The sequence below is a fragment of the Aulonocara stuartgranti genome, assembly GCF_965226115.1.
Source record: "Aulonocara stuartgranti genome assembly, chromosome: 8".
NCBI classification, from domain to species: Eukaryota; Metazoa; Chordata; class Actinopteri; order Cichliformes; family Cichlidae; genus Aulonocara; species Aulonocara stuartgranti.
In genome coordinates, this window is record NC_138959.1 from 31,374,937 (window position 1) to 31,400,688 (window position 25,752).

General features: G+C 46.4%; 1 protein-coding gene across 6 annotated transcripts in view; it reads left to right on the forward strand.

The window, feature by feature from the left end:
• The first annotated feature begins 19,303 nt into the window (after nucleotides 1-19,303).
• Nucleotides 19,304-25,752, forward strand: part of rbfox3a (RNA binding fox-1 homolog 3a) — a 184,315-nt gene continuing 177,866 nt past the window's right edge. For all 6 annotated transcript variants that reach the window (XM_082545386.1, XM_082545387.1, XM_082545385.1 and 3 more), the window contains exon 1: nucleotides 19,304-19,741. In XM_082545386.1, the coding sequence (XP_082401512.1) occupies nucleotides 19,616-19,741 (126 nt within the window). In that variant the 5' untranslated portion in view covers nucleotides 19,304-19,615. The remainder of the gene's footprint in view (nucleotides 19,742-25,752) is intronic.

The following is a 25,752-nucleotide window of genomic DNA, read 5'->3' on the forward strand; positions in this document are numbered from 1 at the left end:
CAACGTGGAGGCATCACGCCTGATCTCGATGCACACCTGCCTAAAGAGATATGCTGAAGATGGATGGTGGACATAGCGTTCAGCGGTTTTCAGGTAAACTTTATGTATATTGTGAAACAACACCTGTGTTAAATTTGAATGGCTTCATTCTGAAGACTGACACAGACGAGGAGATCCAGAGATCCAAAAACACACCGTGGGGGATTTGGAAGCAGACCAGAGGGGCACGGCTGGCTTCATGGGAATGAGATGAAAACCATTAAACCTGCTACTCTACTGGTTACAAAAGGAGCCAAACAATGTTGAATCTATAAGAATAGACTAGAATAGAATAGAATGTTCATAACATGCAAGACGACATTCCACCTTAAAAGTTGCTGGTAGCTGCTGTTTACCTTTGATCAGCTTTAATCCTTTTAAAGTTAGTTATTGTGCCTCTGGCCTGTATGTGCAGGGACTTATGGAGAGGACTGCGTGAACGTGTTGTTGACCATGAATGCAAACACATCACCTCTGCATCATCGCAGGAAGCACGAGCTCCTCACTTTGTGCTCAGTTGTTCATTTAACTTTACTTATGTTGTTTGGCCTGTTTAACACACTCAGGGTTTGTATTTAATCAGCTTGACTAAAGGCCTTTTTAATAATAACAAGTTTCTACCCACTGACACGTTTAATGGCTTTCAGTCTGAAACTGATGCAGAAAGTAATGATTTTATATTAACAGCATATTAAAGTTAAAGAGAGCAAACACGTGAAGGTTAAACTTCTGTGAATGTGATATTTCGGCCATGACACAGTGGGTGACTCACACATTGTGACACTGAACATGGACTTGGTTGTACTGAACACACCCTTAGTGGACTGCTGCAGCAGCCAGACGGTGGTGGGACAAAGTGACACTTTCAGGCAGAAGTACACAAGTGTGGAAAAATCAGTCTGTGGTTGTCCTGATTCAGTGTTTGTGTAGCACAAAGGGGATTCTCGCTCTTCCCGGTGTCGTCCTCTCGCTGCTCTACCTGCTTACATCCACTCGTTTGGCCGTCCGCTCTGTGAAATGTCACTTTTCCATCCCTCCATGTGTTCCCACTCATCCCTGTTAAATGAGTCCTATCTGAGGAATCACCGTTCTCTCTCTCATTCCCTTCATTATTTACTGAGGACACAGCTGGAGTAAAGATGCAGTGATGATATCCGGACAAAGATTTTCTGTGCCTGGCACCACTCTGAGGGACCTCTCTGTCCTTTCTGATTGGGCCTTTCTCATATTTCCTCTCGTCTCACAGGTTCTGTTGCTCTGCTGCTTTAGCTTGTTTCTTCTTCTGTCCTTTGTTGCTGTCCTACTGTCTCAGTTCTTGAATCTTCACAGAATGATCTAGTTTGCTGGTTTGATACTCTCAAAGACAAATCATTGAGAACAAAAGAGGACTGTGTCTTCTTGGAAACTCGTCCTTTGCTGTTTGTTTTTGTGCTTTATATATTTCTCTCTCTGCTTGCATTTCTTCTCTCTCTGCTTTCAGCAGTTCACCAGCACTACAAAGCATCTCTGAAATGCCTGCTGCTGACATGGCTAAAACACGCGGCCTGTGGGAAATGTAGTTTCCATCCACTCGCCTCATTTCCCAAGATGCTTTAGGCCGGTGGTTCAATAAATCAGATGCACTCGTTTCACAGAAATGCAAATGTTGGTGCCAGTGCAGTTAAATTCTCCCAGAGATATATTACTGCCTCTTGCTGTGTGTGTGTGTGTGTGTGTGTGTGTGTGTGTGTGTGTGTGTGTGTGTGTGTGTGTGTGTGTGTGTGTGTGTGTGTGTGTGTGATATATTGCAGCCAGCCACAGGGAGTGCTAAACCTGAACGGGCTGGATTGAGAATTGCACTTCTGTGACGTCAAATCTACAGAGGCACTGGACTGCGTCCTGAGGACCTATTTTGTTTCAGAAAAACGGACTGGAGCATTTCAGCCATTCTCTTGTTCTCTGCAGCAAATGATTGTTTTCTTAAAAAGGCTTCTCTGTGATTCAGACGCACATGCAGAGAGTGAAAGACTGGAGTGATGAGGATGTGACGTCTGCCGTGGCCTTTGAACAGGTTTGCTGAACATTAGAGGCTCCATCCCTCCACTGTCCACGGGAGAGTTTAGACCCCCTTACGGCCCACAGCCTCTGTCTCAGGCGACCCTCCTACGTGGAGCCCTGGTATCAGTGTGGATGAGATACTTCTGTGTCAGGCCCTCCATTACACCTCACATGAAATGACAGGAGAGAAGAGGAGGGAGAGTGATGAAGAAGTGGAGTTTATTGATTCTTAACACAATCTGATCAGGACCAAAGAACTTCCAGGTCAACACTCACAGGTATTAGAGACAGCAGGATGTTATCAGCACCCAACTGCTCAAAGGCTTATAACAGTAAATGTTCTTAACACACGCGCGCACACACACACACACACACACACACACACACACACACACACACACACACACACACACATTTCCTGACATACAATGGTTCAAAAACATGAAGGCCAAGCAATGTAAACAAAGTCATGGTCTCTCAGGTGTACTGGGGAGTTTTTAAATGTTTGTAAAGTGCAGTGTCATGGTGATGTGCTGTTTCCTCAGCCTCAGGTTTACTGGTCCAACACACAATAAAGCTGCTTGATGTTCGTGTTGTTACACTTTCAGATCAAACTATTGACAGAAGTTACTGTTTCAATCGTCTTGATGCATTCTCAATCATCCAGGTAATTAAATGTCCAAAAGTTGGGAGGTGATTTCCTTAATCCTGATTCATTATAACAGTCATTATGCAAATATAACTGTTTATAAGATTGAAACCTGCAGTCAGCTGAGACTGAAGAAGTCACCTGGATGATAATGAAACTTTTCTCCCACAAAACGCTACGTCCAGATGAACAGAAGCAACTTTTGGAGACACTGTTTCAATCGTTTGCAGATGCTCTGTCTGAGCTCAGCATGTGGAGGATGTTTTTGTGAGGGGCCTGCTGCTGCTTCTGAAATGAAGGGCCATGTGTTGGATGGTGTTGTTCTGGGTCTTTTTATGGATGCAGGATCAGCTCACTCTCTCCTTTCAGCTTCTCTCCCTTCTGATTTTTGATTCTTTGCTTTCTTAGCGATAGACCAATGAGCAAATGTTTGAGAGCTGAATAGATGGACGAGCCGGGCGGCTTGGATTTGCTGTTAGCCTGACAAATATGGTTTTGTGGGATTTGCTAATGATTGCATTATTTTTTTTTTTACAGTGGCACGGTGGTTAGCACTGTTGCCTCACAGCAAGAAGGTCTTGAGTTCAATTCCAACATCAGGCCGGGGTCTTTCTGTGTGGAGTTTGCATGTTCTCCCCGTGTTTGCGTGGGTTCCCTCCGGGTACTCCGGCTTCCTCCCACCGTCCAAAGACATGCAGCTTGTGGGGATAGGTTAATTGATTTATCCAAATTGCCCATAGGTGTGAATGTGTGAGTGAATGGTTGTCTGTCTCTGGGTGTTGGCCCTGCGACAGACTGGCGACCTGTCCAGGGTGTACCCCGCCCCTCGCCCTATGACAGCTGGGATAGGCTCCAGTGCCCCCCGTGACCCTGAAAAGGATAAGTGGAAGTGGATGGATGCATTATCTTTTATTTACATTTTAAAGTGTGTGTGTGTGTGTGTGTGTGTGTGTGTGTGTGTGTGTGTGTGTATCAACTTCTTGGAATTAGTTTGTTTCACGTCACATTTATTTATATAAGGTCTGGTGGTCATTGCATACTTTTACTGCCAACTCACACGTGTATATGACAATGAATAGATGTGCTTTGCTAAAAAGTGTGTCTATCCCAGACTGACTCCTCACTTCATCAGCACACTGCTTTGATTCAGGCCCACCCACACCATTCTGCTGGCACATGTACTCACTCGAGCACCAACTGTGAATTAATCCAAATTCAAAAATAGCCCCAAAGAAATTCTGTGGTTTGAGTACTTGCTAAAAATCTACCATATCAAGTGCCATGAACAATGTGTATGCAATATATATATATATATATATATATATATATATATATATATATATATATATATATATATATATATATAACCACCAAGTACCTGCAGAGGGTCAGGCAAGTCCTGAGGAGTCAGCTGAATGGTAAGAACAAGATCCGGGCCATCAACACATACGCCCTGCCCGTGATCAGGTACCCTGCTGGGGTAATAAGCTGGCCAAAGGAGGAGATAGAAGCCACTGACATAAAGACAAGAAAGCTCCTTACCATGCATGGAGGGTTTCACCCCAAGTCCAGCACCCTGAGGCTGTACGCTAAGCGGAAGGAAGGGGGCCGGGGACTGGTGAGTGTCAGCACCACAGTCCAGGATGAGACAAGGAACATCCAAGAATACATTGGGAAGATGGCCCCAACTGACCGAGTGCTCAGTGAATACCTCAGGCAGCAGAAACCCAAGAAAGAGGATGGAGACGAGGAACCATCATGGAAGGACAGGCCCCTGCACGGTATGTACCACCGGCAGATAGAGGAGGTGGCTGATATCCAGAAATCCTACCAGTGGCTGGACAAAGCTGGACTGAAAGACAGCACAGAGGCACTAATCATGGCAGCACAAGAACAAGCTCTGAGCACAAGATCCATAGAGGCTGGGGTCTATCACACCAGGCAAGACCCCAGGTGCAGGCTGTGTAAAGATGCCCCAGAGACAATCCAGCACATAACAGCAGGGTGCAAGATGCTAGCAGGCAAGGCATACATGGAACGCCATAACCAAGTGGCCGGCATAGTGTACAGGAACATCTGTGCCGAGTATAACCTAGAAGTCCCGAGGTCAAAATGGGAGATGCCCCCAAGGGTGGTGGAGAATGACCGAGCTAAGATCCTGTGGGACTTCCGGATACAGACGGACAAAATGGTGGTGGCTAACCAACCGGACATAGTGGTGGTAGACAAACAGAAGAAGACGGCCGTAGTGATCGATGTAGCGGTTCCCAATGACAGCAATATCAGGAAGAAGGAACACGAGAAGCTGGAGAAATACCAAGGGCTCAGAGAAGAGCTCGAGAGGATGTGGAGGGTGAAGGTAACGGTGGTCCCCGTGGTAATCGGAGCACTAGGTGCGGTGACTCCCAAGCTAGGCGAGTGGCTCCAGCAGATCCCGGGAACAACATCGGAGATCTCTGTCCAGAAGAGCGCAGTCCTGGGAACAGCTAAGATACTGCGCAGGACCCTCAAGCTCCCAGGCCTCTGGTAGAGGACCCGAGCTTGAAGGATAAACCGCCCGCAGGGGCGTGCTGGGTGTGTTATATATATATATATATATATATATATATATATATATATATATGTATATATATACTATATACAGTGGGGCAAAAAAGTATTTAGTCAGCCACCGATTGTGCAAGTTCCCCCACCTAAAATGATGACAGAGGTCAGTAATTTGCACCAGAGGTACACTTCAACTGTGAGAGACAGAATGTGGAAAAAAAAAATCCATGAATCCACATGGTAGGATTTGTAAAGAATTTATTCGTAAATTAGGGTGGAAAATAAGTATTTGGTCAATAACAAAAATACAACTCAATACTTTGTAACATAACCTTTGTTGGCAATAACAGAGGTCAAACGTTTACTATAGGTTTACTATAGGTTACCAGGTTTGCACACACAGTAGCTGGTATTTTGGCCCATTCCTCCATGCAGATCTTCTCGAGAGCAGTGATGTTTTGGGGCTGTCGCCGAGCAACACGGACTTTCAACTCCCGCCACAGATTTTCTATGGGGTTGAGGTCTGGAGACTGGCTAGGCCACTCCAGGACTTTCAAATGCTTCTTACGGAGCCACTCCTTTGTTGCCCGGGCGGTGTGTTTTGGATCATTGTCATGTTGGAAGACCCAGCCTCGTTTCATCTTCAAAGTTCTCACTGATGGAAGGAGGTTTTGGCTCAAAATCTCACGATACATGGCCCCATTCATTCTGTCCTTAACACGGATCAGTCGTCCTGTCCCCTTGGCAGAAAAACAGCCCCATAGCATGATGTTTCCACCCCCATGCTTCACAGTAGGTATGGTGTTCTTGGGATGCAACTCAGTATTCTTCTTCCTCCAAACACGACGAGTTGAGTTTATACCAAAAAGTTCTACTTTGGTTTCATCTGACCACATGACATTCTCCCAATCCTCTGCTGTATCATCCATGTGCTCTCTGGCAAACTTCAGACGGGCCTGGACATGCACTGGCTTCAGCAGCGGAACACGTCTGGCACTGCGGGATTTGATTCCCTGCCGTTGTAGTGTGTTACTGATGGTGACCTTTGTTACTTTGGTCCCAGCTCTCTGCAGGTCATTCACCAGGTCCCCCCGTGTGGTTCTGGGATCTTTGCTCACCGTTCTCATGATCATTTTGACCCCACGGGATGAGATCTTGCGTGGAGCCCCAGATCGAGGGAGATTATCAGTGGTCTTGTATGTCTTCCATTTTCTGATGATTGCTCCCACAGTTGATTTTTTCACACCAAGCTGCTTGCCTATTGTAGATTCACTCTTCCCAGTCTGGTGCAGGTCTACAATACTTTTCCTGGTGTCCTTCGAAAGCTCTTTGGTCTTGGCCATGGCGGAGTTTGGAGTCTGACTGTTTGAGACTGTGGACAGGTGTCTTTTATACAGATGATGAGTTCAAACAGGTGCCATTCATACAGGTAACGAGTGGGGGACAGAAAAGCTTCTTACAGAAGACGTTACAGGTCTGTGGGAGCCAGAGATTTTCCTTGTTTGAGGTGACCAAATACTTATTTTCCACCCTGATTTACCAATAAATTCTTTACAAATCCATGAATCCATGTGGATTCATGGATTTTTTTTTCACATTCTGTCTCTCACAGTTGAAGTGTACCTCTGGTGCAAATTACTGACCTCTGTCATCATTTTAAGTGGGGGAACTTGCACAATCGGTGGCTGACTAAATACTTTTTTGCCCCTCTGTATACATATATATATATATATATACAGCTGGATAGCGTAGTGGTTAAACTACACGCCTTTGGAACAGAGGATCGCAAGTTCGATTCCTGCCTGGGGTGTCTGTATCCAGTAAGGGTCCTAAGGCTAGACCCCCTATGCTAAGCAAGCCTACCGCAGACATGAGCGAGACAGATAAATATGAAGGCATGCCGGCTCGGACGTCGCCCGGATCAACAAGGTCCGCGTCAGGTGTTGAGGAACCAGGGCACCCTGACGAAAAGTGGGCTACTGGAACAAGAAGGCATCGGTGGGCAAGGGACGAAAACAGGGCGTTGTTGGAATGCTACTACGCAAGTAACCCCGGCGGAAGGGGCTACATGAATAGGATGAGGGACCTATGGATTCTTCGATACCCAACATCCACAATGACGGCGAAACAACTAGTAGCTCAGTGTTCCAACATTCGAAAGAAGGGACTGCTCTCACAGCTAGAGATTGACGAGGTACAACACAAATGCTACGGCAAGGAGGAGTCAGGACGCCAGGTCAGGGGGGAGATATCATCACCCCCACCCGAGATTGGGTACATAGCCCCAAGTGCGATAGGAGAAGGATCGTTGAGTGCGAGAGGAACTGACCTGAAAAATAGGATCATGGCCAAGCTTGAAACCTGGATCCCCCGTAGCCGGTTACCAAGATTACGTGAAGTACCCTCAGAAGGTCTGCTAGATGATGTTAATGCAGCACTACGGGCAATACCTACAACCACAATTACCGACACTAACAAGCTGATCTACAATACGGCAGCAGTGATCAGTGAGATGCTTGGTTACAAGTTGAACAGCCACAAGGGGCAGTACCCTCCATGGAGAAGGAGGCTAGAGGGCAAGATCAAAGTATATAGAAGAAGTATATATATATATATATATATATATATATATATATATATATATATATATATAAAAAACACCCAGCACGCCCCTGCGGGCGGTTTATCCTTCAAGCTCGGGTCCTCTACCAGAGGCCTGGGAGCTTGAGGGTCCTGCGCAGTATCTTAGCTGTTCCCAGGACTGCACTCTTCTGGACAGAGATCTCCGATGTTATTCCAGGTTTCTGCTGGAGCCACTTGCCTAGCTTGGGAGTCACCGCACCTAGTGCTCCGATTACCACTGGGACCACCGTTGCCTTCACCCTCCACACCCTCTCGAGCTCTTCTCTGAGCCCTTGGTATTTCTCCAGCTTCTCGTGTTCCTTCTTCCTGATATTGCTGTCATTTGAACCGCTACATCGATCACTACGGCCGTCTTCTTCTGTTTGTCTACCACCACTATGTCCGGTTGGTTAGCCACCACCATTTTGTCCGTCTGTATCTGGAAGTCCCAAAGGATCTTAGCTCAGTCATTCTCCACCACCCTTGGGGGCATCTCCCATTTTGACCTCGGGACTTCCAGGTTATACTCGGCACAGATGTTTCTGTACACTATGCCGGCCACTTGATTATGGCGTTCCATGTATGCCTTGCCTGCTAGCATCTTGCACCCTGCTGTTATGTGCTGGATTGTCTCTGGGGCATCTTTACACAGCCTGCACCTGGGGTCTTGCCTGGTGTGATAGACCCCAGCCTCTATGGATCTTGTACTCAGAGCTTGTTCTTGTGCTGCCATGATTAGTGCCTCTGTGCTGACTTTCAGAATCAGAATCAGAATCAGAATCAGAATGGGGTTTATTGCCAAATGTTGAGCAGGTTTACAACATTAGGAAATTGCTGCGGTGCTTCAGTGCAAACATAGTGTCATAAATAGCACTTAAATAGACATGGAAAAAAATAAAAGTAGGGATAAGAATTAAAAGTGCTACGTGGAAAGATATGTGCATGAGATATACATGAGATATATACATGAGAATAAGAATTAAGAGTGCTACATTGAAAGATATATACATGAGTGCAGGTGGTGATCAGTGCCAAACATGGAATGATGCAGTGACACAGCGTAGGGTCATGTGTTAGTGGCGGGGACAGTCATATGGTTATTGTTCATGTGTCCAACAGCAGAGGGGAAGAAACTGTTCTTATGGCGAGAGGTTCTGGTGCGAATGGACCGGAGCCTCCTGCCTGAGGGGAGCAGGTCAAACAGACTGTGTCCAGGGTGAGAAGGGTCAGCTGAGATCCGGGCTGCACGCCGCAGTGTCCTGGAGGTGTACAGGTCCTGCAGAGATGGGAGTCTGCAGCCAATCACCTTCTCAGCAGAGCGCACAACACGCTGCAGTCTCTGTTTGTCCCTGATAGTGGCTCCAGCGTACCACACGGTGATGGAGGAGGTGAGGATGGACTCGATGATTGCGGTGTAGAACTGCATCATCGTCCGTGTTGGCAGGTTGAATTTCTTCAGCTGCCTCAGGAAGTACATCCTCTGCTGGGCTTTCTTGATGATGGAGGTGATGGTGGGCTCCCACTTCAGGTCCTGGGTGATGGTGGTACCCAGGAAGCGGAATGAGTCCACAGAGGTGATGGGGGTGTCAGTCAGGATGATGGGGGGGAGTGGGGCTGTGTGCTTCCTGAAGTCCACAATAATCTCCACTGTCTTCTGGGCATTCAGCACCAGGTTGTTGTGGCTGCACCAGGACACCAGACGTTCAACCTCCCTCCTGTAGGCAGACTCGTCCCCGTCCGAGATGAGTCCAATAACGGTGGTGTCATCTGCAAACTTGATTAGCTTGACAGACTGGTGGGTGGAGGTGCAGCAGCTGGTGTACAGGGAGAAGAGCAGAGGAGAAAGAACACAGCCCTGAGGGGAGCCGGTGCTGATGGTCCGGGAGTCCGAGACATTCTTTCCCAGCCTCACATGCTGCTTCCTGTCCGTCAGGAAGTCAGTGATCCACCGGCAGATGGGATCAGGCACATTCATCTGGGAAAGCTTGTCTCGGAGATGGTCTGGAAGGATGGTGTTGAAGGCAGAGCTGAAGTCCACAAACAGGATCCTGGCGTAGGTTCCTGGGGAGTCCAGATGCTGCAGGATGAAGTGTAGGGCCATGTTGATGGCGTCGTCTACAGACCTGTTGGCTCTATATGCAAACTGCAGGGGGTCCAGGAGGGGGGCCGTGAGGGTCCTTAGATGGGAGAGAACTAGGTGCTCAAAAGACTTCATGACCACAGATGTCAGAGCCACAGGTCTGTAGTCATTTAGTCCAGTGATCCTAGGTTTCTTGGGGACAGGGATTATGGTGGAGGACTTGAAGCAGGCAGGCACATGACATGCCTGCAGTGAGGAGTTGAAAATGCCAGAAAACACTGGGGCCAGCTCGTTTGCACAGTGTCTGAGGGTGGCAGGAGACACACCGTCTGGGCCGGGAGCTTTCCGAGCATTCAGGTTCTTAAACTGCCTCCTCACATCTGCTTCATGAATATGAAGAGTTGTGGTGGGAGGAGGTGGTGTGAAATCCTCTTTTGTGTGGGGTGAGGAGGGGGGTGTTGTAGGTGAACGGTTTGAAGGTGGTGATGGCTCTATGTAGGGGGGAGAGGTGGGGGAATGAGTGTCCAAAGTGTCTCTATTGTTGGGGCCGTTGGAGGTGTGAAGGCTGCCTGATGGCTCGTCAAAACGGCAGTAGAAGTCGTTAAGGGTGTTGGCTAAGAGCAAGTCATCAGTGGAGTGGGGGGTTTTAGGCTTGTAGTTTGTGATATTCCTAAAACCTTTCCACACAGAGGCCGAGTCATTCTCTGAGATCTGCTGCTGCATCTTCTCAGAGTGCTGATGTTTAGCAATGTCCACTTCTTTAGTGAACCTGTACTTGGCCTCTCTCTAGCAGTCCCTGTCTCCGCTTCTGAACGCCTTTCTCTTTTCCAGCCACAGCTTTTTGAGTTTAGGAGTAAACCAGGGTTTGTCATTGTTATAACTCACCCTGGTGCGTGATGGCACAATGCTGTCCTCACAGAAGTGGATATAGGAGGTGACAGTGTCCGTAAACTCGTCCAAGCTGTTAGAAGCAGCTTGTCCAGCTTTGTCCAGCCACTGGTAGGATTTCTGGATATCAGCCACCTCCTCTATCTGCCGGTGGTACATACCATGCAGGGGCCTGTCGTTCCATGATGGTTCTTCATCTCCCTCCTCTTTCTTGGGTTTCTGCTGCCTGAGGTATTCACTGAGCACTCGGTCAGTTGGGGCCATCTTCCCAATGTATTCTTGGATGTTCCTTGTCTCATCCTGGACTGTGGTGCTGACACTCACCAGTCCCCGGCCCCCTTCCTTCCGCTTAGCGCACAGCCTCAGGGTGCTGGACTTGGGGTGAAACCCTCCATGCATGGTAAGGAGCTTTCTTGTCTTTATGTCAGTGGCTTCTATCTCCTCCTTTGGCCAGCCTATTACCCCAGCAGGGTACCTGATCCGGGCAGGGCGTAGGTGTTGATTGCCCGGATCTTGTTCTTACAATTCAGCTGACTCCTCAGGATTTGCCTGACCCTCTGCAGGTACTTGGTGGTTGCAGCTTTTCTAGCGGCCTCTTCATGGTTCCCATTTGCCTGCGGGATCCCCAGGTACTTGTAACTGTCCTCTATGTCTGCAATGTTGCCTTCTGGTAGTTCAATCCCCTCAGTTCTGACTACCTTCCCTCTCTTTGTTACCATCCGACTACACTTCTCCAGTCCGAACGACATTCCAATGTCATTGCTGTATAGCCTGGTAGTGTGGATCAGTGAATCGATGTCTTGTTCACTCTTGGCATACAGCTTGATGTCATCCATGTACAGGAGGTGGCTGACAACTGCTCCATTCCGTAGTCGGTATCCGTAGCCAGTCTTGTTAATGATCTCACTGAGGGGGTTCAGGCCTATGCAGAACAGCAGTGGGGACAGAGCATCTCCTTGGTAGATCCCGCACTTGATGGTGACTTGTGCTATGGGCTTGGAGTTGGCCTCTAGTGTTATACACCACATCCCCATTGAGTTCCTGATGAAGGCTCTTAGGGTCCTGTTGATCTTGTACAATTCTAGGCATTCCAGTATCCAGCTGTGGGGCATTGAGTCATAGGCCTTCTTGTAATCAATCCAGGCAGTGCACAGGTTGGTCAGTCTGGTCTTGCAGTCTCGGCTGGCTGTTCTGTCTACCAGTAGCTGGTGTTTTGCGCCTCTGGTATTCTTGCCAATTCCTTTCTGTGTCCTACTCGTGTATTGACCCATATGCCTGTTCATCTTAGCCGATATGATGCCTGACAGGAGCTTCCATGTAGTACTGAGGCAGGTTATTGATCGGTAGTTGGAGGGGACCGGTCCCTATATATATATGGATAGCGTAGTGGTTAAACTACACGCCTTTGGAACAGAGGATCGCAAGTTCGATTCCTGCCTGGGGTGTCTGTATCCAGTAAGGGTCCTAAGGCTAGACCCCCTATGCTAAGCAAGCCTACCGCAGACATGAGCGAGACAGATAAATATGAAGGCATGCCGGCTCGGACGTCGCCCGGATCAACAAGGTCCGCGTCAGGTGTTGAGGAACCAGGGCACCCTGACGAAAAGTGGGCTACTGGAACAAGAAGGCATCGGTGGGCAAGGGACGAAAACAGGGCGTTGTTGGAATGCTACTACGCAAGTAACCCCGGCGGAAGGGGCTACATGAATAGGATGAGGGACCTATGGATTCTTCGATACCCAACATCCACAATGACGGCGAAACAACTAGTAGCTCAGTGTTCCAACATTCGAAAGAAGGGACTGCTCTCACAGCTAGAGATTGACGAGGTACAACACAAATGCTACGGCAAGGAGGAGTCAGGACGCCAGGTCAGGGGGGAGATATCATCACCCCCACCCGAGATTGGGTACATAGCCCCAAGTGCGATAGGAGAAGGATCGTTGAGTGCGAGAGGAACTGACCTGAAAAATAGGATCATGGCCAAGCTTGAAACCTGGATCCCCCGTAGCCGGTTACCAAGATTACGTGAAGTACCCTCAGAAGGTCTGCTAGATGATGTTAATGCAGCACTACGGGCAATACCTACAACCACAATTACCGACACTAACAAGCTGATCTACAATACGGCAGCAGTGATCAGTGAGATGCTTGGTTACAAGTTGAACAGCCACAAGGGGCAGTACCCTCCATGGAGAAGGAGGCTAGAGGGCAAGATCAAAGTAGCATGGAGGGAGGTTAGCCAACTAACGGAGTTGCAGAAAGGTGCGACAAATAAGGTGCCTAAGAAATACAGCAAGCTGTCCATACCTGAGGCCTTGGAAACTGCCAAGCAAAGACTCACAGCCTTGGCCAGCCGCTTGAGGAGGTACACCAGAGAGATAGAAGGCAGGAGAATAAACCAGCTGTTCTCCACAGAACCAGCAAAGGTGTACTCTCAGTGGCAAGGGAACAATAAGAGAACAGCACCACCAAGGCTGGAGACGGAGCAATACTGGAAGAGCATATGGGAGAAGGATGCAACCCATAACGGCAATGCTCAGTGGCTAGTGGATCTGAGGGCAGACCACAGCGACCTCCCTGAACAGGGTCCAGTAACCATCACAGTGGCAGATATCCAAGAAAGGGTCTCCAGTATGAAGAGTTGGACAGCACCAGGGCCCGACATGGTTCACGCCTACTGGCTGAAGAAGCTGACTGCACTCCACGAGCGTCTGGCAGCACAAATGAACCAGCTGCTAGTTAACGAGAGACACCCGGAATGGCTAACTGAAGGCCGGACGGTCCTGATCCCCAAGGACCCCAAGAAGGGACCGGTCCCCTCCAACTACCGACCAATAACCTGCCTCAGTACTACATGGAAGCTCCTGTCAGGCATCATATCGGCTAAGATGAACAGGCACATGGGTCAATACATGAGCGGGACACAGAAAGGAATTGGCAAGAATACCAGAGGTGCAAAACACCAGCTACTGGTAGACAGAACAATCAGCCGAGACTGCAAGACCAGACTGACCAACCTGTGCACTGCCTGGATTGATTACAAGAAGGCCTATGACTCAATGCCCCACAGCTGGATACTGGAATGCCTAGAATTGTACAAGATCAATGGGACCCTAAGAGCCTTCATCAGGAACTCAATGGGGATGTGGCGTACAACACTAGAGGCCAACTCCAAGCCCATAGCACAAGTTACCATCAAGTGCGGGATCTACCAAGGAGATGCTCTGTCCCCACTGCTGTTCTGCATAGGCCTGAACCCCCTCAGTGAGATCATTAACAAGACTGGCTACGGATACCGACTACGGAACGGAACAGTTGTCAGCCACCTCCTGTACATGGATGACATCAAGCTGTATGCCAAGAGTGAACGAGACATCGATTCACTGATCCACACTACCAGGCTATACAGCAATGACATTGGAATGTCGTTCGGACTGGAGAAGTGTAGTCGGATGGTAACAAAGAGAGGGAAGGTAGTCAGAACTGAGGGGATTGAACTACCAGAAGGCAACATTGCAGACATAGAGGACAGTTACAAGTACCTGGGGATCCCGCAGGCAAATGGGAACCATGAAGAGGCCGCTAGAAAGGCTGCAACCACCAAGTACCTGCAGAGGGTCAGGCAAGTCCTGAGGAGTCAGCTGAATGGTAAGAACAAGATCCGGGCCATCAACACATACGCCCTGCCCGTGATCAGGTACCCTGCTGGGGTAATAGGCTGGCCAAAGGAGGAGATAGAAGCCACTGACATAAAGACAAGAAAGCTCCTGACCATGCATGGAGGGTTTCACCCCAAGTCCAGCACCCTGAGGCTGTACGCTAAGCGGAAGGAAGGGGGCCGGGAACTGGTGAGTGTCAGCACCACAGTCCAGGATGAGACAAGGAACATCCAAGAATACATTGGGAAGATGGCCCCAACTGACCGAGTGCTCAGTGAATACCTCAGGCAGCAGAAACCCAAGAAAGAGGAGGGAGACGAGGAACCATCATGGAAGGACAGGCCCCTGCACGGTATGTACCACCGGCAGATAGAGGAGGTGGCTGATATCCAGAAATCCTACCAGTGGCTGGACAAAGCTGGACTGAAAGACAGCACAGAGGCACTAATCATGGCAGCACAAGAACAAGCTCTGAGTACAAGATCCATAGAGGCTGGGGTCTATCACACCAGGCAAGACCCCAGGTGCAGGCTGTGTAAAGATGCCCCAGAGACAATCCAGCACATAACAGCAGGGTGCAAGATGCTAGCAGGCAAGGCATACATGGAACGCCATAACCAAGTGGCCGGCATAGTGTACAGGAACATCTGTGCCGAGTATAACCTAGAAGTCCCGAGGTCAAAATGGGAGATGCCCCCAAGGGTGGTGGAGAATGACCGAGCTAAGATCCTGTGGGACTTCCAGATACAGACGGACAAAATGGTGGTGGCTAACCAACCGGACATAGTGGTGGTAGACAAACAGAAGAAGACGGCCGTAGTGATCGATGTAGCGGTTCCGAATGACAGCAATATCAGGAAGAAGGAACACGAGAAGCTGGAGAAATACCAAGGGCTCAGAGAAGAGCTCGAGAGGATGTGGAGGGTGAAGGTAACGGTGGTCCCCGTGGTAATCGGAGCACTAGGTGCGGTGACTCCCAAGCTAGGCGAGTGGCTCCAGCAGATCCCGGGAATAACATCGGAGATCTCTGTCCAGAAGAGCGCAGTCCTGGGAACAGCTAAGATACTGCGCAGGACCCTCAAGCTCCCAGGCCTCTGGTAGAGGACCCGAGCTTGAAGGATAAACCGCCCGCAGGGGCGTGCTGGGTGTTTTATATATATATATATATATATATATATATATATATATACTATACTATATATATATACCATACTATATACTATATATATGCCACCTGGCTGTAGCTCAGGTGGCAGAGCAGGTCAGCCACTAATCAGAAGGTCGGTGGTTCGATCCCAGGCTGCCTCCTGGCTGCATGCCAAATATCCTTGGGCAAGATACTAGCCCCGTGTTTGCCTACTGGTGGTGGTCAGAGGGCCCAGTGGCGCCAGTGTCCGGCAGCCTCGCCTCTGTCAGTGCGCCCCAGGGCAGCTGTGGCTACAACGTAGCTTGCCATCGCCAGTGTGTGAATGTGTGTGTGAATGGGTGAATGACTGAATGTAGTGTGAAGCGCTTTGGGGTCCTTAGGGACTAGAAAAGCGCTATTGCATACACATTGTAGCTCTCAATGGTTAACTGGTAAAATGATGGGAGGAGGGCGACTGGCTTTATTCAGTTTCCTAAGTGAAGATGTTGTTGGGCTTTCTTCATGGTGGTGGTGGTGTTCAGGTTCCAGGAGAGGTTAGCTGATATGTGCACACCCAGGAACTTCACACTGTTGACCATCTCAGCAGCAGATCCGTTGATGTGCAGTGGGCTGTGGGTCGTTGAGCTCTACCTGACGTTAACAACCATCTCTCTAGAGACAGGTTGTTGTTCTCACTCCAGTCCACCAGGAGTTCACCTCCTCTCTGTATTGATCATTGTTGGTGATGAGACCAACAACCACTGTTGTGTCATCTGCAAACTTGATGATGTGATTTGAGCTGTACTGTGCAGTACGTCATGTGTTAGCAGGGTGAACAGCAGTGGACAGCATCACTCCTGTTTTTTCTCTCTGCCATTCCTCCGAGCGGATTAGATCTAAAATTATGACTTACCTTCACTTTTTTTATTTAACTTAATAACTTTGTTATTTGGTGAGTTTTGTAGTGGATGAAAAATAAATATAGCAGCAAAATATGAAGAAACTGCTGTTTGCTGTCCCTCTCTGAGGGCCCATAAATTAGGAAGATAGAGAGGGAACAGAGTGGGGCATATACATATTTTAGTGTTGCTCATTATTCATCCATTAGCTCTTTTTTTTCAGGGAAAGACTGCGTTTAAACCAAATATCCTCCTCACAGCTGAGCTATAAATTACATGCAGTCAGCTCTATGACTCGTATACGGGTGTTAACGACATGCTTGTTTTCATCTGTAACTGAAGGATTATTCCACCGTACACTGATGTCTTCTTTTCATCCAACCCATTAAACTGTTAGATATATGTGGGTACAAGACAATGTTTTCTCAGCCCATAGTTTGTTACAGCAGTTTAAACCACGATGAAATACTAATAACAGCATGCTGCATATGAACATTATACTAACAACACTAGTACTAATAGTAATACATAAAATAATAATAGTGAGACTAAAAATCTACTTTCTAATACACATAATAGTGTTAATACTAAATAATGCCAGATCAGGACAGATCAGCCTTGTAGAGCTGTGGGTGACCCAGACCTGTACTGAAAGCCCGCAGCACAGCGGTGGCTGTAGCTCAGCAGGTAGAGCAGCTCATCTACTGATCAGAACGCTGGTGGTTTGATCCCACATTGTTATCCTTAGAGAGATGCTAAGTTGCTCTACAATGCATCCATTGGAGCATTCAACTTCATTTATACAGCATTAAAGGCGCTTTATGATTTAAGGTAGACCCTTCAATAAAACATATGAATGCTGGAATGAGTATCATTGTCGTGTTTTAAGCTTCTTACAGTGTCAAAACAGGCTCCTTACTTTAACAGTATCATTTATAGCTTTTATACTGAGGGGTTAAAGTGGGCCAGGATGTAAGTTTGCATCTAACCTGTGAGAAACGAGCATGAAGGGAGTTAGATTTTTAATTTCAAATGCAGCGTTTCTATCAGCTCAACAACCATCAACAGTCACACAAACTGTTTGTGTGCAGTTTGTCTCACAGTGTGTTGCAGAGCTAACTTCACTCAGAGAAAGATGAGAAAGACAGGAGAGCAAGAAGAGAGCTTCGATTTAAAGGGAAGGATGCTCACTTTCATCAAGTGCAGACTTAAAGATTACATGCAGTACAATCATCTTTGACTTATGATTATTTTCCCAACAGCTGAAACACTCTGGTAGTATTCATGTTTACCTTTCTATCTAAGCTTCAGTGACCAGGAAGTAACTCAAGTCCTTCATTGGGCCATAGTGTAAATGACTGCATAGACCTGTGTTGTATTGTTTGTTGTGGTATGTGTGGTAGTAATTGCTGTGCTGGTTTTTAGTTACCTGGCTGCTGCTCTGGTTTGAGTAAGAGGAGGCTGAGGGTGGAGCTGCTGTGACCACACAGGAGGGAATGCAGTTCATCCTTTATTACACTGAGCTGTTGTCTCTATGGTTTTCCCCTTTAAAGTATACGATGGTTCATTCCCTTACTTTATAAGTCGAGCTGGCTCTCCTTTGGTCAGTTTGCAGAGTTATTTTCTTAAGTGATTGTTTGAGTAGAACTTTGTTGAGGAGGCCTCCTGTATGTTCTCGGCTGCCCTGACTGGACTCATTTTCCTGTTTAGGTGTGGAGGCAAAGCCACGATACCTCTGTACTTTAACTTTTACAGGAGTATTTTTTAACAAAAGTATTTGTACTTGTACTAAAGAAAGTCTGTACTTTGCCACCTCTGACCGTGACAGACAGACCACTGCAGCATGTTTGTCAGGCAGTAATCCGTCAGCAGTGACATTTCCTGAAGACTCTCAGTAGAAACAGCCAGACTTCAGTAAGTAAAGACGCTGATCCTCACTGGGCAGCCATGTCTGTAATATACAGACGACTGCATCGTCCTCTGTCAGATTCAGTCTGTACGCAGTCTCAGAAGGAGATGTTTCATCAATGCTGTTAGGTGGACTCTCTGGTATGTTTGAGGACAGCTGGCCAGTAGTTGTTCAGCTCAGCTGGTACGGAGGTGCTGAGGCTGTGTGGTGAAGGAGGCAGCAGGAGGCCTCTGAACTAAACCTGTTGGAGACACTGTTCAGCAGCTTCACAGCCTCATCAGTCCTAACAGCTCTGTTTGTACTTTGGTGTTAGCACCACTCACAGTACGGTTTGTTCTGCCAGCGTGTGGGCAGAACATGCAGATCCACTGTTCATGCATGCAGGAGGCGCAGTGCTGCATTGAGTGGTCTTACTGCTGAGATACTGTGTTGTTCAATGAGATACTGATGGTAGAGGTGTGTGAGTGTGTGTGTGTGTCTGTGTGTGAGGAGAGCAGATCTGCGTTAACGCAGAGCTGGTCATGGCAGAGCTGTCTATAGTAAGTGTTAATGACGTGGACCAGCTTCTGTTGTTATGTGTGTGTGAGTGTGCACACACAGAGAGATGCACAGTCTCTTATCCTCGCGCGTTTGATGTCAGGATACTCCAGAGCCTCCTCTCTCCTCCTCCCCATCCTCTCCTTCCTTGTTCTTTTCCAGCCGCTCCTCTTCCATCCAATCCGTCCCTCCTAGTCCCTCTTTTTTTCCTCCAATCACTCCCTTCCTTTCCTTAAGGACCTCCCAGATCTTTTTAGTCCTGCCTTGCCGCCACCTCCTTCTCTACTCTCCTTTCTCTCTCCCTCCTGCATCCCTCCTCTCTCCCTCCCTCTGTAGCTGCTCGTGTGCCTTGGTTTCTGCACCTCGTTCTCAAAGTAAACAGAGAAGAAGAGAAGCAGAGGCTTCACGTTCCTACACACACACACGGGATTTTCTTGAGCTTCAGCTGCTGAGAGTGTGTGCTGGCATCCTCAGTGGTGTGTGTGCATCAGCTGTATTAACTCTGACTGCTCATCGCTGCCACTGAAAGAAGTAAAGAAGCAAGAAGGGAGGGGACAGGAAGTGAAGGCAGAGAGCGAGGATAGTGAGAGTGAAGTAAACAGAAGTGTGAGTGACTCTCCATGAGTAAGCTGTCCCGCCTCCACATGCTGTGCTCTATGGCGAACTCTGGCTGTGTACTGCTGTCCGGGTCGGGGATGTTGGCCCACTCTCTGCAGTGCCCGCCTGCTTTTCTCTATCTGCCCCAGGTAAGACATTACACAACACCAGCAAACAAGCTTCTCTTCATTCTCCTCCTCTTCTTCTTTATTATTCTGCATCTGTTGTTTCTATTATTACTTCAGTGGCACTGTGACCCAGCTCTGTGTGTCTTATTGATACAAACATGTTCACAGGTTGGCACTTTGGAAAAACTTTAATGATCCGTGCACACTTCACTACTTCCATGTCTTCTGCTCTGGTATGCATGCACTCATGAACATGGACTCAAAACTGTTAGCTAAGCTGTGTGCCTATGTGCGCGCCCGTGTGTGCGCCCGTGTGTGCGCCCGTGTGTGTTCAGCGGGCAGCAGCACAGAGACAGATGTCAGCTCAGACCTGAATTTGAGAGCAGCAGTGAGTAAGTGCTGGCTCACTCCTTGACGTGGCTCCATGCCTGTCCCTCCGATGGCTGTGTTTCTGTTAATCGTGCTGTTTTGCTTCAGTTATTACTCTGCACCTCACTCTGTTTGTTTACTGTAAAAGTACTCAGCAGATCGGTCAGCTGCCGTGTTACGTGCCAGCACATTGCATGGCTCTGCGCGAGCATGCGCCTGCCTGGTTTTACTGCTGGCACCATGTGCGGTGGCAGGCGGTCCCTTTTTCTCTAGACAGTCTGTTATTGCGGCCGTATAAAATATGATAAGACTGGAGAGAGCTGCCACATAAAATACGAGCATGCTGCAGTGAGCTAACCTGCCACGTCCTGACTCCAAATAGTCAGCACACATCACCTTTACAGGGCAGCCCAGACCACCTGGCTGCTGTCCGCACACACAAACATGCAGACACACGCATGCACAGAGAGAACGCAGCAGCTGGGATTGACAAACACACACACTTTGTTTCATGTGGCTACACAAACGCCACGACTCCTCGGGGAAGCAGTCTGTTAGAAGCTAATGGTGTGTGTGTGTGTGTGTGTGTGTGTGTCTGTGTGTGTGTGTTCATTGCCTCTGGTACACATGGGCAGATCTTGTCGCATCATTTTGCTGTTTTTCCTGCGCAGACTTTTTTCATCTGTGGAAAACACAAATGTTGGTCATAAAAAGTGAAACTATTGTTGCTGAAGTGCAGCGATGAGCTTCAACCCTCCTGGTGTTTTCTTTGGCATGTGAATCTTCTGCTCAACAGACTTTTTAGTTTTCACGTCTTTATGTCATCAGGTTCAAACTTTTTGTCACAGTACAAACCTCCACATCCTTCACCGAGCGCAGCAGATTCCACAACTGCTGTTTATGCAAAGCTTTGTACCAATTCCTGCCAGGAAATAGACACGTACGCAGTGAGCAGCTCGTCATTGTAACACAGCAATATTTAAAAAAGCAAAAAATACAGCATTACAGTATCAGTACTGTACTTCATCTGTTTTGATGTTCTGTGGGCCAAAGTATTTTATCCAGTGTGTGTTGGACATACCCGAGCACACATGCAAACTGATGCTCGGTGTGTGCTGATGTGGATCAGGTACATTGGACGTGTTCTGATGATTGCCTTAGAAACTGAGAGAAAGAAACGTGTAACTCAGTATCTGAACAGCTGGCAGTGGTCAAGCCTCTGTGTGCTGTGTTGAAACCCTCTGTAGGATCCATCCGTCTGCCCGTCCTCTGTTTATCCATATGAACAGACAGCGGTGACTGCAGCTAAGCATACCCCCCATATATTTCTCTCTTCCATCATTGTATATTGGATTTCCTTTCCCTTGCTCCTCTTCAATCCTCCTTTGTCTCTCTCTCCCTTTTTTCTGAGGCATTGCCTTGGAAAATGCAGTCCTCTTAAGTCAATAGCATGTGCTAAATTTGCTTGTGCAAGCTCCTTTGCACTCCCCAGGGTGGAAGGGTTGGACTGAGGAGGTATGAATCTTTACCAAACCACACGGATACTTAAACACTTCCTGTCTATTGCACCTACCGTTGGAATTACACTGAGGAGTGTGGAGAAATAAACCGTTCATGTTCCTTTCACTCTCTGCTTGTCTTTACAACGGTAATAGTGAAACATTGTGTGGATAGTACAGCTGAGAGTACTACATGAGCTTTACTGTGGAGCAAAAACAGTGTTATGCAAACACGTGTGATTTATCTCTGCTTAAGCAACAACAACTGATTTAATAATTACACACATTCTGAGTTTTGTGCATGTCTGTTATCTCAGGGCCATGATCTCACTGTGATCCACGGCCAATTGTCTTTCCACATAAAATTAATTAATGGCTGTTTATTATATAACCTACAGTCTCCATGTGAGTGTGTTTGAAGCACCTGATGACATCTCAAACACAATATACATGCTTAAACACGCAGACGGCCCAGGCTGGGAGGCTGAGTTTGTTGATCACCTGTTCAGGCTGGCCTGCCTCAGGACAGCTGAGACAGCTGCTGAGGTGTTAAGAAGATGAGTGAATGTATTTACAGCACGATCCCAAACAGTCTGTGGCTTTGGAAACCCTCGTTTGTGTGTCCTCTTGTTCTCTGTGCTTGATGTGTAAGAATAAAGTGAAGTGGTTGTTACTGCTGGAGGAAACTCTTTCTATCTGAGCTTCAAAGGTCTCAGTACACAGAACCATCAGCATCCTGTACCACAGCAGTTTTACTGCCTTCATGAGTTTCTCGGCATGCACAAGCACACAAACACACACACACGCACAGAGCACCACCACCACACTCCTTTCAAATGTAGTTTGTTTGAACCATCGCGTTGTTGCTGATGCTACAAAACACAGACATGTTCAGTTCAGCTCAGAGAAAAGAGAAAGGCAGGAACAAAGAGCTGAAAATAAAAAAAATAAAATAAAAATGGAGACAATATTTAGAAAAAGGCAAATACACTGTAAAAAAAAAACTGTCAAATTTACGGTAAAATACCGGCAGCTGTGGTTGCCAGGAACATACCGTGTAAAAAATGTGGAATCTGTAAAAGACAATACGGTATATTGGTTTTGTAACCCTAATTTTTAAGGTAGACAACGTATTATTTTACCAAAATCATGATAGAAAAAAAAACAAATATATTTGTCAATTATACAGCAATTTAATGTAAAAAATGCAACTTTCCATAGCTTTTTACGGATATTTGCAGTAAAGAAAAAGTTATAATATAATAATATTTACAGTAATTTGTTGTTAACTTAACAGTAATAGGATAGACCCTATTATTGTAAATAACTGTAAAAATAACAGAAATATGTTAAACCTTATTAAAACCTTTGACAGTAAAAAACAGTGAAATTGTATAACAAATTACAGCATTTTATTTTGACCAGATACATTTTACGGTAAATTCCTGGCAACCACAGCTGCCGGTATTTTACCGCTAAAAATACAGTACAATATGAGGAACATAAATGGTTTACCGTACATTTTACATTTGCAACCGCTAAATATAGAAAAATCTAAAGATGCTCATATACAACCAAGGTAGAGAATATTACTGATAAACAATGAGAAAATTTGACATACCATTTGAAAACAGACTAAACATATCATTTTCTCTATTCCTACAAAACAGCATAGATCTTGAGAATACAGCATGTGTCCATATATATGGCTGGTAATCCATGGAGGAATGAATAAACATGAAACAAAATATTACCTGCCCCTGACCTATCAACAGTAATGAGTCACTGGGTCCTGCCTTGGTGAAGGAAAGAACTCAGTGGAGTTTCTAATGCGCATGGTGTCGAAGATACAAGCTCTGCAGGAGTACTTCAATGTCCATCAGGAGTTCACTTTGGACTGGCAGGATCCCCTCTGCAGCAAAAAAAAATGGACAAAGTTTGATCAGTGCTTGAGCAAAATGCACAGAAATGAACAAAACGTGCTGCCAAAAACAGATCTAATGATAAATTATTTCTTAAGTGTAAAATATACAGTTCTTAAAGGATAACTATTGCCAAAACGCAACATGGGCTGTTTTTTTTTTTTTGTTTTTTGTTTTTTTTACTGTAAACAAGACAAACATATATCTAAAAGCATAATTACGACAAACGAGCCGTTTTTGAGATTGACCGTGATTTTGTTTTGTGGTCAATAGCCAGGCATAAATTTGAGCGCATCAAAATCGATACAGTAAAAAAAAAAAAAAAAAAAACAGCCCAGGTTGCGTTTTGGCAATAGTTATCCTTTAAATCTACTTATGTAAAAGTGATACATAGACAACGCAGCCCTAATCACAATCATAATTTGTTGGAAAACGTATTTAAGTTTCCTATTGATTTATCATAGAACTTGAAGTTAATAGCTGAATGCATGGTGATGAGACCTATCATTCAATCGACATTTTATAGCGTGTGAAATTGCTCACCTGGACATGAACCTGAGCTCGGCTGATTAAGATTAGTGTCTCTTGTCCATCTTTCTTTAGCAAAACTTGAATAATACCACTGCTTACCTCTTATTGAATCTTTGGGTGCAGACTTAATTGAAGAGCCTCGTATAAACAGGCAGGGTGTGATGTGTAGGGAAACCAAAGAATACAGCCGCCATCATTTCTGCCAGAATAGAATAGAATAGAATAGAATAGAATAGAATAGAATAGCCTTTATTGTCATTGTACAGAGTACAACGAAATTGGAGTGCCACTCCCTTGGTGCAAGTTTCAGTAATAAATATAAATGTAAAATATAAAAAGTACAAAAAAACAATCGTAAGTACTCAAACAATATCAAATCAAATCAAATCAAATCACTTTTATTGTCACATCACATGTGCAGGTACATTGGTACAGCACATGTGAGTGAAATTCTTGTGTGCGAGCTTCACAAGCAACAGAGTTGTGCAAAATACAATAATGTAACAAGCAAAATACAAGAATGGCTACATCTGAAACTAATAAATATATGTACAATATATAATAGTATATGCATTTCTGGATATATACAGGATAGCAGCACGGATATAATGAAAGTATGAATAGCAGCATAATATAATGACAGTATGAATAGCAGCATAATATAATGACAGTGACGGTATGGAATAGGTTCAATTGTTTTTGTGCTTATTTACTACGGTGATAGCTCTGGGAAAGAAGCTATCCCTGAATCTGTTTGTCCTGGTTTTATGTGGCCTGTACCGTCGGCCTGACGGTAATAGTTCAAACAGTTGGTTGCTGGGGTGAGAGTGGTCCTTGATGATATTGCCAGCCCTGCTGAGGTACCGAGAGTTTGCAGTGACCTCCAGGCTGGGCAGAGAGCAGCCAGTGATCTTCTGGGCTGTGTTGATGACCCTCTGCAGTGCTTTCCTGTCTGCAGCTGAGCACCCTGCATACCATGTTGTTATGCCGTACGTTAGGATGCTCTCTATGGTGGCTCTGTAAAATGTCACCAGCAGCCTCTCCTCCAGGTTGTTCCTCCTGAGCACTCTCAGAAAGTGGAGACGCTGCTGGGCCTTTTTAACCACCACTGTAGTATTTGCAGTCCAGGAGAGGTCATCAGATATCTCACGCCCAGAAACCTCATGGAGTGTACCCTCTCCACACAGCTCCCGTGTATGTAAAGTGGGGCCGGGTCTGCTCTGCCCTTCCTGAAGTCCAAGATAAGTTCTTTAGTTTTCGTGGTGTTCAGTTGGAGGTTGTTAACTGAACACCACTCAGTCAGTCTGTTGACCTCATCTCTATAGTCCGACTCATCCCCCCTTGAGATGAGTCCAACCACTGTGGTGTCATCCGCGAACTTTATGACTTTATGGGTCTAAACTCCGCTGCAGGTCCATATATCAAACGATCACTGTGGCATTACTGAGAGTTGAAAAACTGTCTAAAGTCTTTCATCTTTAATAAAATGATCAGCGTTCTGCTCTACCAGGTGTAACAATTGAGTTTAACATCCAGGCATCCATGAAAACGGAATTTATGACATTTAACAGAGTTAGAAGTTAGAAGCTAGCGAGCTAACTCCCTGCTATCTAAATACCATATAGCATGTCCTGACTGCGGGGTTTTGGAAACAAATTAAAATGTACAGCTCTGCTATCACTTCCAACATAAATGAAGACAGAAAACTAAA